This window comes from Lethenteron reissneri, chromosome 18 (assembly GCF_015708825.2).
Source record: "Lethenteron reissneri isolate LAM-NWPU_2019-01 chromosome 18, ASM1570882v1, whole genome shotgun sequence".
NCBI lineage: Eukaryota > Metazoa > Chordata > Hyperoartia > Petromyzontiformes > Petromyzontidae > Lethenteron > Lethenteron reissneri.
The window spans coordinates 15,136,022-15,148,206 of NC_083796.1; the positions used below are offsets into that span (position 1 = coordinate 15,136,022).

Genomic DNA, 12,185 nt, shown 5'->3' on the forward strand with positions numbered 1-12,185 from the left:
GATGATAATGATGCTGCTGCTGCTGTTGTGGTAACTGAATGGCGACATTCTATTTGTGTGCGCGGGGCTGGATGCTGCTGCTGCTGCTGCCCGCGCGTTCTCTGCCCGTCGAGCTCCGCCACTTTGCCCGCCTGTGCCCGGAATGCTTTTAGCGCGCTCCGTGCGTGTCCAGGGCCCTTCAGGGGCTGCTCCCCACCACCTGTTTGATCCCAGAGTTTTAAAAAAGAAAGTTCAGATATCAATGCCCACAATGTACACAATTTTAAAACAAACCGTGCTTTTGCTTACATCAGTTTCCAAATCAATGTACAATAAATATAAAGATTGGCCACGAAGTTTTGAGTTTACCTTTTTTACTAACATTTAAATCCTATGAAGATGTAATCGTATTCCATGTGTATATAACATTCATAAAGCGTTCAAATGTGTTATGTGCATCTCAAGACTTTAGACAGAGGGAGCCATGGTGGAAAGGGAAGGGAGGGAGAGAGACAGCAGAAGGAAGTGGGAGAGAGCGGGAAGCTAACGCTGCCGTGTTCACCAGCAAGGTATGTGTGGGTACGACGAGAAGACGAACCCACGACAGAATCCAAATATGGGGAAATGAAACGTTAAGCCTGGACGACAACAGTTGGCAGACGTACAAGGGGGAGTTTCCAGACAGGGCAGCAGATAACGCTTTGCACAGTCGACTGGGATGATGGTGTTGAGATAGACGTTGGCTTGAGGATTGGAGGACACGTGAAGGAGAGCGAGATAAGATGCGAGCGGGCTGCAAGTTACAGGCGTTAATAGAACACGGTGTTTTAACATGAACATTAATAGTCTCATCCTCCTGGGGCCTCCAGAGATACATTCTTCAGAGGTGACAAGTGCCGTGCCCGTGATTACCATTCGCCACTGTAGAAGAAGAGACGCCTTCACACGGCTTGAGCTCGCATTACATCGCGCGCACGGATGCCACGATCTACGCGTACACCTCGGAATCACAAACGGGGCACATTCTGACAGCGCACACCCAGGGACCCTGTCGAATGCTGTACCATCACTGCCGATGCGTGCGAAGTGCTCGGGTGACGAGACGACTCACGAGGACTGTTTGCTGGCTGCCGAAATGAGTTGGGGTCGAAGAGTGGGATAGAACTCGTGGCTGGGTGGATACTTGCTTCAGATTAAGAATGGCTGGGTTCATACGACTTATTGGCCGAATTGGTTCGGCGTATTTGCCTTGTGCGTTGCACTCATGGCCACGTCCCGTCTGCTTGTGATCTCACAGCGCCCTCCAATGACTACCAATACTTCCCGCAGAGCATCACGGCAAACCCAACCAAGATGACACCACCTCGTCGAGAGGACCCGACTCAAGTTTAAAGTAACAAGTTCACATCCAGATTGGGGGTTTACTCAATCCATCATCCCTCTAGAATTGATTGAGTATCGCGCTACGGTATATAAACAGGAATTGCCACTTGAGATGGTCCCCATACAATGTAGCAATGTGACATTTCCACCAGTGATGGCAATGATGATGGTGTGGTGGCAAGAGCTGGGATGACTTCTTAACGTTGTACATGGAATCATGCAGTGATCCCCAAGCATTCGAAGACAATAGCATTTAGTTTATGGCACTAAACGAATCAATGAGACTTAACTGGTATTGACATAATACAGATGCTTTATCTAACCAGGGGCTGAAGAATCAAATAGCATCAACGCAGAACAGCAATTGACGTCGATACTGCCTACAAAATGATTACATTTTCAATGCATTTTGGAAAACCAAACTATGTACATGTGTAACAAAAAAGTAAATTGTTATATCAATTAAGAAAATGCACTTCACAAAGCAGAAAAATCCATATAACCTTTTAATTTAAAATATACAAACTTTAATTATCTGGCTATTGTGGATTGTTGATTAAATGTTACAACATTGCATCTTAGAACAAGCCTTGAATAAATGATCAACATTTTAACTTCTTTGTAATATTATAAAAAAAATGTTATGACAGCCCAGAGGCAGATATTGTTAGAAATGCCAAACAGATTCACTATTTACTATCATTGTTGAGAATGTATAATTTTTACATTTTAAAATTCTGAAATCTGCCATCAACCAGTGTCATAAAAATAACGCTGAAAACCAGTTGCTAAGCAAAAAGTTTAATCGGGTTTTTCTTTTTCTTTCTGGAAAGCAACAATTTTGTTTTGGTGCCGATACCTGCTGGTGAGCAACCTTCACCGGCCTTCCCCATTTCTCGGGGCAGTGTGCACATGAACATCGTCATGGCTTGGTGCGCGTGGCCACGGCTCGCAGCTTTCGACTTCTGGTTCGGCACTACGGTGCACGGGTATTCGAAGTGCACGGCAAATGACGAGCATGGGAGATTACGGTGCGGCGCGCTTTCAGGTACTGACAATTTACACGAAATGAAATGTTCCGTCAACTTGACCCCAACGCAGGAAGGCGGCTACTTCCCCCCCACTTCTTTCGCAGACAAGCTTGTGTAGTCCTTGAGCACTCCAGCCAAGTGGTCGTTGTGAGTCTTGAACTTCTTCTTGCGCTGTGCGTTGGCCCTCCGATTCCGCATAGGAGCCTAGGATGTTACGTAAACATAGCACACGTTGTTGGGGAACTCACTCTTAATTGAGAATCGTACACGTTATACGTTCACTTTATAAGCACGACGTTATGTCCAGAGAGGGAAGGGGGGTGCTGTGTGTGTCCTCACCAGTCTGCGGGGGCCAGTGTCCTGCATTGACGAGATGCCTTGCCGTTTTAAGTACTCCTCAATCTTCTCTTCATCAATCGAGTCCACGGGAACACTTCGCCATAACTTTTGAAACTCTGCAACACCACAACTCACGTTACCAGTGAAGCGTGGACCTCATGATAACCCTACGAGGAAAACTGATGTAATGTACAAAGTTGAAATAACCATTCACCATTGGATTGGGATAAAAATAATTCAAGAGAGACCAAGAGTCGAGTGCAATTGGAATGTTGAACTTGATCACGTAAATGAACATACCACAGCTATGTGGGAACATTACTGTTACAATTAAGTGTGATGATAACTTTAAAATACTGTTATCTAGATAAAATGGGCTCGTAAAAGATAACGGGGGTTTTAAATCCCAATGTTTAGCAGAGTTCATGTCCTTAATTCACTCCCGAAAATGCCATGTGGCGTTGATGCGGGTATCAACCGGCTCCGTGGTAAGGGCGCCTATCGGCAGGCCAGTCAGATACTCCCATTTGGGTGCTCCCATTTCATACAGAAGCAGACATGCGCTTAATACAGGCAGGTGAAATACAATGGCGAGGATTCGCATACCTTCATCCACAGAAAAATTGCAGCTCTTGTCATTGTAAAATAGGATCTTCTTCTTGTCCGGTCTAGTAATAAAGAGGATCTGATCACCGAGAACCTACGGAAACACACAGCCTGCATGGTTCAAAGGTCAACAGTATTTTACGATAATCTTGCAATGAACCGGTCAACTCCAACAGTTATGAAAAGAACCGTACAGGAATTGGTTACTGGTCAGCTTAGTGTTGCTGGTGATGAAGTTGGTGGCGAGACTGCTTGCGGCGGTGATGGTGCCGCTGTGGTGGCGTTGCTGGTGAATTTGGTAGTGCTGGAACCATGCGAATGGTTGTCTTGGCACCGCCCCGTAGCTGAAGTGTCAGTGGCGATGCTGATCAAGGCGGAAGCCGCCGGACGCTAACAGTTGGCGAGGTTGTCGCTGCCAGTACTCGCCACCGCGTACCTTCATCGCCTTGGCAGCATTGGGAAGTCCTTCCTCGACGTCATCCTGCAGGATTCCGCCCAGGCCCTGCTGGTCGTGTCTGTCCAACAGCCGCAGCAGCGCTTTCTTGTCCTTCAGATTGTATTTGGGCTTGAAGGCGTATTTCCCATCGATCACGTCGATCTTGGGGTTGTTGAGCAAGGCCTGGAAGGACGAAGGGAACATTACGTCTCAATGCTCAGCCGCCACGACGCCTGTCCGTGCGCTTGCGATCAAATTTAGCAGCAGCAACCAGACATCTCGTAATTCAAGTTATCACTGGCATTAATCTCTAACCTTTCTTCAAGAGTGTACTTATTTTTTATGTTGTGACCTATCTGTGTATTTTTCTCATGGACAATTCACCATGTATGCCAATGTGTCAGGTGTGAATTAAATCAAAGACATCGTAATCAATTCAAATGTCTGACTGTGATAATACATTACATTTTCCTAAAGGAAACTGAGGAAATGCCTAATTTTAGCAATTATTGCTGTGCCTTGAACGACACGAATTTATATTCCTCATTCTGGGTAGAATTAAAATGTTCATAATCAAATTATAAAATGGGAATATCCGTAGGTCAAAAATTAAAAACTAACTACACTCACCCAATATTAGTAAAAACCACATGATTCAGATGCTAAAAAGTCAGCACTCCTGTCTGCACAAGGCAGGTAACAATTAACCCCTCCCAACCTCCAGTACTCATTAAGTGCCACTATTAAAAAGCAATCATTTTTGTAATGTCTTGCTCATTCCACTAGCCTAAAGGTAATGTTTGCATATAATTTGCATAAATAAAAAATAATTGAACCTCTGCATGTGACTATTACATTATTGAAATGTTGTACAAGTTAGTAACGTCTGGTCTACAACAGAGCTGCACACAAACTTCAAATCTCAACACAATCGCACAGCACTACAATAAACCATCTTCATTTACAGAAGAAAAAATCGTGAAATTCGATTATACACGATTTTTTATTTTAATACCAGTTTAAGTTTTGCGCATTTTTCCTTCACCTATTTGCGATTTGGCGACATCGCATTATGGGGCAGGGTTACTGACGCAGTAGAGCAGTGGATTGTGGCCCCCGTGTGCCCTCCCAAGCCGTTGTGTATCAGTTGTGCCGCCATCCACAAGCTGAGGCTTTTACTGCTCAAGCGCCCATGGCCTTCCCTGCCATTTTTTACTTATTTGTGGTGGGGATTTTTTTATTTCCATCATGGGGCTAAGTATTACGTCAGTGGAAGAAGTAATAGCAAGGGTAAAGGGCAAAACAAAGTCATGAGTTTAGAAAACAAAAAGTCATCATCACTGACTTACTCTCCAACAACACCATCATCATCATCACCATCACACCCCACGATCAACTCAATACATTTGAAAATCTGATTATCGGCAGCTTCCTAGATTGAAAACTTATCTCAGAGGCACCAACTCAGCGTTCCGACTGCTGAGCCACCCCGGCCACTGTTTGTTCAGCATTTCAGACCTGGTGCAGGTACAACATGCGAGTAGCAATCCAGCCCAAGCGTGCTGGTGTGGACAATGCCAAAAAAAGACAAAGATCTCCCGTATAGCCTTAACAGACCGTTGGGGCAAGTGCTGTGAAGCGAGCACCTATGAAGGCCGGTACGGCACACGAGGGGGTAGGTAGCCAGCACGATGCCTGGCCGCCTTTGTCTGCCCAGTGGTGATGTCTACACACCGCACCAGGTACTCGTTTGAGGCTGAGTCTACCTAGGCGAGGCCCAGGACCGATTCAGATCATTGTAAATGGTGTCGGCCGTGAACGGGAATCGAACTCGGGTCGTCAGGTTCAGAGTGCAGCGCTCTAACCGCTACACTACCGCTCCCAACAATGCCACCCACGCACTCAAATGCATCCCCACACAAGCCAGCATCAGCACAAACTTTCCAGTTCTATTAACCCACAATGCACTGCACTTCGAAAGGTGTAGACAAACCCACCTCAGTGGTCAGCCACTGCTTCTGCTTGATGCCAATGTCCAGCTGCTTTGTCTCATCCAGAATCTCGTCGAGCGCGAGGGGGTGGGTGTCTCCCTTTTGGTGCCGCGTCTTCACAAGAAAGCGCACGCAACAAGTACAGCGTTGTTACATCTACATGGAGTCAAGTGCGGACAGTTGTGGCCCCTGGGAAGTTCTGTGTGGCTGCCAAGTTAAGAGCTGATTGTACCTTGTGCACACCCCCTTCTGAATACAATATGCAAGGTACACATTCATAGAAAGAGTGGTGTAAATAAAAAACACTCCTAGCGTTACAGCTGCAAGTTCACAAACTACTAACGTAGCTAAACCCTTACCTTCATGTGATTGACAATTTTAGCCAACACCCCAAACTTGTACCCAGAGCTTCCCGGAAGGTTCTTATAGTTGATTCCATTTCCGGTTTCTGCAAAACAAAGACAAGCATGCAGGTTACTTTATTAGGAGTCTGCCTAGAAAGTGTCCAGGCGGCTCAGCGGTTATTACTCGGCTTGGAATGACTTGGTGCCTTGATTATTGAATCGTTGTTTTCCCATTATTGCCAACGGGAGTGTCTTTTAGTCGTCTTAAATGTTTACACTGTCCCACCAATGCGCATAATGAAATTAGAGAGAGAAAAATTCCTCACTGGATCTTGTCCTGCATTATTCCCTGGCTCTCTCCTCCCAACGTCGTCCAGATTGAGAGGTGAGCATAGCCTCAGCGTGTATCTCCTGTTTCTGCTATGCGTCTGTAGCGGCATCGTTGAGCGCTGTACGCGATTGCCACTGCTTGTAGCCCGTAGTAACGGCCTCGAGTCAACAGGGAGCAGAAGGGAGTCTAAGGGTGATGAGTCAGGACGTTGGGCTAAGCCGCTAAGCAGAGGTCGCAATCGGGTACCCGATACCCGTACCCTACCCGATACCCAGCTACCCGTACCCGGCCGGGTACGGGTACCCGTTTGCGACCCTGGTGCGGCCGGGTACGGGTAAGCCGTGAGTCACTGGTGAGTAACCGTTTGTCACTCATTTCCCAACGTCTTGTCTCTTCTCACAATTCAAGTTCCTAGAATCAACCCACCCGCGCCTGCAACATGGCTTGATCCCAGAGGTCGCAATCGGGTCCTTGATACCCGTACCCCTTTGTGTTGTTGCTACGTTCTAATAAACGTGCTGTCTCCAGAAGAGAGAAGTCTCCGCAAGTTTTATACTACACCAGCACAGTTGTATACCCACTACACGTCGTATTTTTGTGCCATGTTCTCGGTCCTGTTCTGTCTTCATCACATTGCCCATCTCCCCGTGCCATTGTCAGTTCAATAAGCGCCATAAAACTAGCACATCATGAGGATTTAAAACTTGCATAAAAATTGCATAATCTACAAGAAATGATTCTCGTGATATGATCATAGACACAATTGGAATATATGGTCCACTCTAAACCGCATTAGCACAAAACCATGGCAGATGCAAATACCTGATGGACAAATGGAAAATTAAAAACTGTCCAGTATGCGACTGCCATCATCCAGAACAGACCGTAGAACATAACAACGCAATGCCCGATCCACAAATAAAAGGAAACATCACGGAGACACACACCGCTGCTCCTGACACGGTTATCTGGCTTGACCACCTGAATGTGAAATTGTAGTTGTTGCTCTGCATCTACATCAGCAGCCATACGAAAGAAAATTGGATTATAATTGAGAGCAAAAAAAACCAATAAAAGGAATGTGGAATTCACCACACGACAAAGGCAGCTTAATGGCAGGGCCGCTGGCAGAAAGGGCCCCCACGGAGGTCAGCCACTGACCTCCAGATTTGGCCCCGCTGGACCCCCCATGGTCAGGCCGTGATTTCTTCTTCTTGGAGGAGGAGGAGCTTGAGGAGGGTGCCGGCCGCTTCTCTACCACCGGTTGGGCCAAGGCACGCTGCTTGAACCGCTCACGCTCGCGCAATAGGGCTGGATCCATCTGTCGGTGTGGGCACAGCGTTCGAATGCACCACGTTACATGGGTGGTCCTACACCACACACTACATTACACGACGCACATCACACGTGTGCTACACCCCATACGAGTGTTGCTACACCGCATTCTACATCACAAATGTACATTTTACAAGTGAACAACAGCCGCCATTCACCACTAAGTGGTGGTAACATCACCAATGGCGCTTGTGCAATGTTATGTGCACTTTTAGGCCACGTGAAGTGTCGAAGGCTCGCTGGCAAAAGGTCACGGACCAGAGCCAGGTGCCATGGCTGACTGAAATGGCTGGCAAATGCACCAACCGTGCTCCCCACTGTGCCAACATTGAGTTTTAGCCTCCCGGCGCTCCTCTCGTTGTTGTGAGCCTTGCTCCTCTGCCCTCCGCTGTTGCTGGAGAGCGACTGCCTCCGACTCCCCAGCAGGATCCTTCACTAACCTCCTCCACAAGTGAACATACATCACACATACATAAGCTAATTACAAGTGTACATACATTCACCATCACTCGCCACAATCTATCTACTTCTGGATAAAGTCGTGGTCTTAATCCAGTTCCGTCCTCGTGTAGTTGCTCCAACCTTGTAACCGACTTTAATCGTGACTTTATTTATGCCTTGGTTTGTGCGAGCCTGGATAACTACATCAATTTCCAACGAGTCACATGCCTTCTCCGAGTCCAGATAAAATTATATTTCATATTCGTTTGTTTTGTTCCAGAATGTGACTAAGTGTGTATGTGGAAGATGATAGAGACATATCTACTAGAATTTCTTCTAGATTTGAAGTTTTCGTAACTGCAAGGGTTCATACTCTTCGTTCTTTTTCGGTAAAGTCACGTAGGTAAAAATAAAATTAAAATAAATGAAATCATGACGTTTCGGAGGCAACACAAGCTTCTTTGATACCCCACTTGATACAGTAAGTTTGCTGCGACGGTGCCACCTGAAGACGGAAGCTTGTGTTGCCTCCGAAACGTCCGTGATTTAATTTATTTTTATTTTACCGAAAAAAAAACTAAGATTATCTCCTAGAATGTTACTCCCTCACTCGTTCGGGCGGCCTCTCAAGTGCCCGTTCGTTATTCCGTTGCCAATGATCGTGGTTTACACATTTACAGTCCAGCAGATAGGTTGCATGCATTTTCCAGTCGGTTAGCTCTCCTTTTAAAACAGAATTAAGTAGACGTAATTACATAATTTAGGTACTGGATTTCATCTGATGTAAAAACTGTCATTTGCTCAATGTAAAAACAGAGGAAACTCGAGTAGAAAAAATAACCGTGATCATCCAAGACGCAAGGACAAATGTTGCCATAAAATCATCGGACCTAAGGACTGCACGTTTGCATTGAAACTCGACGCGTCAATGACACTGCCTGAACATAAAACATGTAATCGGCGACGTTTCGGGCAATGGCCCTTCTTCACAGCACATTTGCCAGAGAGATGGAGTCAACAATGATTGGAGACTGCCATTGTTTACACCACGGAACCAGTTCTTAAATAGGCAAATGAAATTACCAAAAAGTAGCTTCGCATTTATCGACATATGTACATAGACGCAGTGAGATAAGGAGTACAATGTGGCTTCGAGCCGAGAGGAATACTTTTACAGGACAACACGAGGCGTGACGGGGAAAAATACAAGAAGCGGCAGTGAGAAAAAGAGCAGCGGAGTGACACGGCGCTGTGCACACGGCAGCCAGACGATGTCACGAGAACCGGGCACATCGGCGCTCACAGAGGCGACACCCCGCCGCACTCACCCCACTACCCCTCACCCCACTACCCCTCACCCCACTACCCCTCACCACGACTCACCCCACTGCCCCTCACCACGACTCACCCCACTACCCCTCACCACGACTCACCCCACTGCCCCTCACCACGACTCACCCCACTACCCCTCACCACGACTCACCCCACTGCCCCTCACCACGACTCACCCACTACCCCTCACCACGACTCACCCCCACTGCCCCTCACCACGACTCACCCACTACCCCTCACCACGACTCACCCCACTGCCCCTCACCACGACACTCACCCCACTATCCCTCACCCCACGACTCACCCCACTGCCCCTCACCACGACTCACCCACTACCCTCACCACGACTCACCCCACTGCCCCTCACCACGACTCACCCCACTGCCCCTCACCACGACTCACCCCACTGCCCCTCACCACGACTCACCCCACTGCCCCACCACGACTCACCCCTACCCCTCACCACGACTCACCCCACTGCCCCTCACCACGACTCACCCCACTGCCCCTCACCACGATCACCCCACTACCCCTCACCACGACTCACCCACCACCCACTGCCCCTCACCCCACTACCCCTCACCCTGCTGCCCCTCACCACGACTCACCCCACTACCCCTCACCACGACTCACCCCACTGCCCCTCACCCCACTACCCCTCACCACGACTCACCCCACTGCCCCTCACCCCACTACCCCTCACCACGACTCACCCCACTACCCCTCACCACGACTCACCCCACTGCCCCTCACCACGACTCACCCCACTGCCCCTCACCACGACCCCACTACACCCTCACCACGACTCACCCCACTGCCCCTCACCACGACTCACCCCACTGCCCCTCACCACGACTCACCCCACTGCCCCTCACCACGACTCACCCCACTGCCCCTCACCACGACTCACCCCACTACCCCTCACCACGACTCACCCCACTGCCCCTCACCACGACTCACCCCACTGCCCCTCACCACGACTCACCCCACTGCCCCTCACCACTCACCCACTACCCTCACCACGACTCACCCCTGCCCCTCACCACGACTCACCCCACTGCCCCTCACCACGACTCACCCCACTACCCCTCACCACGACTCCCCCACTGCCCTCACCACGACTCACCCCACTGCCCCTCACCACGACTCACCCACTACCCCTCACCACGACTCACCCCTGCCCCTCACCACGACTCACCCCACTACCCCTCACCACGACTCACCCCACTGTCCCTCACCCCGACTCACCCCACTGCCCCTCACCACGACTCACCCCACTGCCCCTCACCACGACTCACCCCACTGCCCCTCACCACGACTCACCCACTACCCCTCACCACGACTCACCCCACTGCCCCTCACCACGACTCACCCCACTGTCCCTCACCCCGACTCACCCACTGCCCCTCACCACGACTCACCCCACTACCCTCACCACGACTCACCCCTACCCTCACCACGACTCACCCCACTGCCCCTCACCACGACTCACCCCACTACCCCTCACCACGACTCACCCCACTACCCCTCACCACGACTCACCCACTACCCCTCACCACGACTCACCCACTACCCCTCACCACGACTCACACCACTGCCCCTCACCACGACTCACCCCACCACCCTCACCACGACTCACCCCACTGCCCCTCACCACGACTCACCCACTACCCCTCACCACGACTCACCCCACCTGCCCCTCACCACGACTCACCCCCTGCCCCTCACCACGACTCACCCCACTGCCCCTCGCCACGACTCACCCCACCGCCCCTCACCACGACTCACCCCACTGCCCCTCACCACGACTCACCCCACTACCCCTCACCCCACTGCCCCTCACCACGACTCACCCACTACCCCTCACCACGACTCACCCCACTGCCCCTCACCCCGACTCACCCCGCTACCCCTCACCACGACTCACCTCACTGCCCCTCACCCCGACTCACCCCGCTACCCCTCACCACGACTCACCCCACTGCCCCTCACCACGACTCACCCCACTGACCCTCACCACGACTCACCCCACTGCCCCTCACCCCGACTCACCCCGCTACCCCTCACCACGACTCACCCCACTGCCCCTCACCCCGACTCACCCCGCTACCCCTCACCACGACTCACCCCACTGCCCCTCACCACGACTCACCCCACTGCCCCTCACCACGACTCACACCACTGCCCCTCACCACGACTCACCCCGCTACCCCTCACCACGACTCACCCCACTGCCCCTCACCACGACTCACCCCGCTACCCCTCACCACGACTCACCCCACTGCCCCTCACCACGACTCACACCACTGCCCCTCACCACGACTCACCGCGCTCGCCCGGGTCTTGGGGGAACCTCGGCGGAGAGCGTTTGGGACCCCTTCTTCGCGTGACGTCACTCTTCTGGCGGACGTGATGTCATGTTTTTTTATTTTATTTTAAATTGTGTGCATGACGTCATCTATGCCGAAGAGCGCGGACCCAAATGTGACGTCTCTCGGAGCGGCACGAACAAATAACGGATGTGACGTTGACCTTTTGCCTCGAAACGTGCGAGAAAACGTGACGTCACATCCACAGTTTACATTTTTTTTCCGTCAGCATTGTGATATTTCAGTGTATCACCGTATTCGCTATATT

General features: G+C 50.3%; 1 protein-coding gene across 1 annotated transcript; it reads right to left on the bottom strand.

The window, feature by feature from the left end:
• Positions 1 to 1,657: 1,657 nt before the first annotated feature.
• Positions 1,658 to 12,031, bottom strand: GTF2E2 (general transcription factor IIE subunit 2). Its single transcript, XM_061553933.1, has 8 exons — positions 11,876 to 12,031; positions 7,602 to 7,761; positions 6,125 to 6,213; positions 5,772 to 5,879; positions 3,775 to 3,957; positions 3,339 to 3,432; positions 2,733 to 2,848; positions 1,658 to 2,597 (listed from the first exon to the last, which is right to left on the bottom strand). Exons 2-8 carry the CDS (start codon positions 7,759 to 7,761, stop codon positions 2,472 to 2,474), a joined length of 876 nt encoding a protein of 291 aa, XP_061409917.1. The 5' UTR covers positions 11,876 to 12,031; the 3' UTR covers positions 1,658 to 2,471.
• Positions 12,032 to 12,185: the final 154 nt, after the last annotated feature.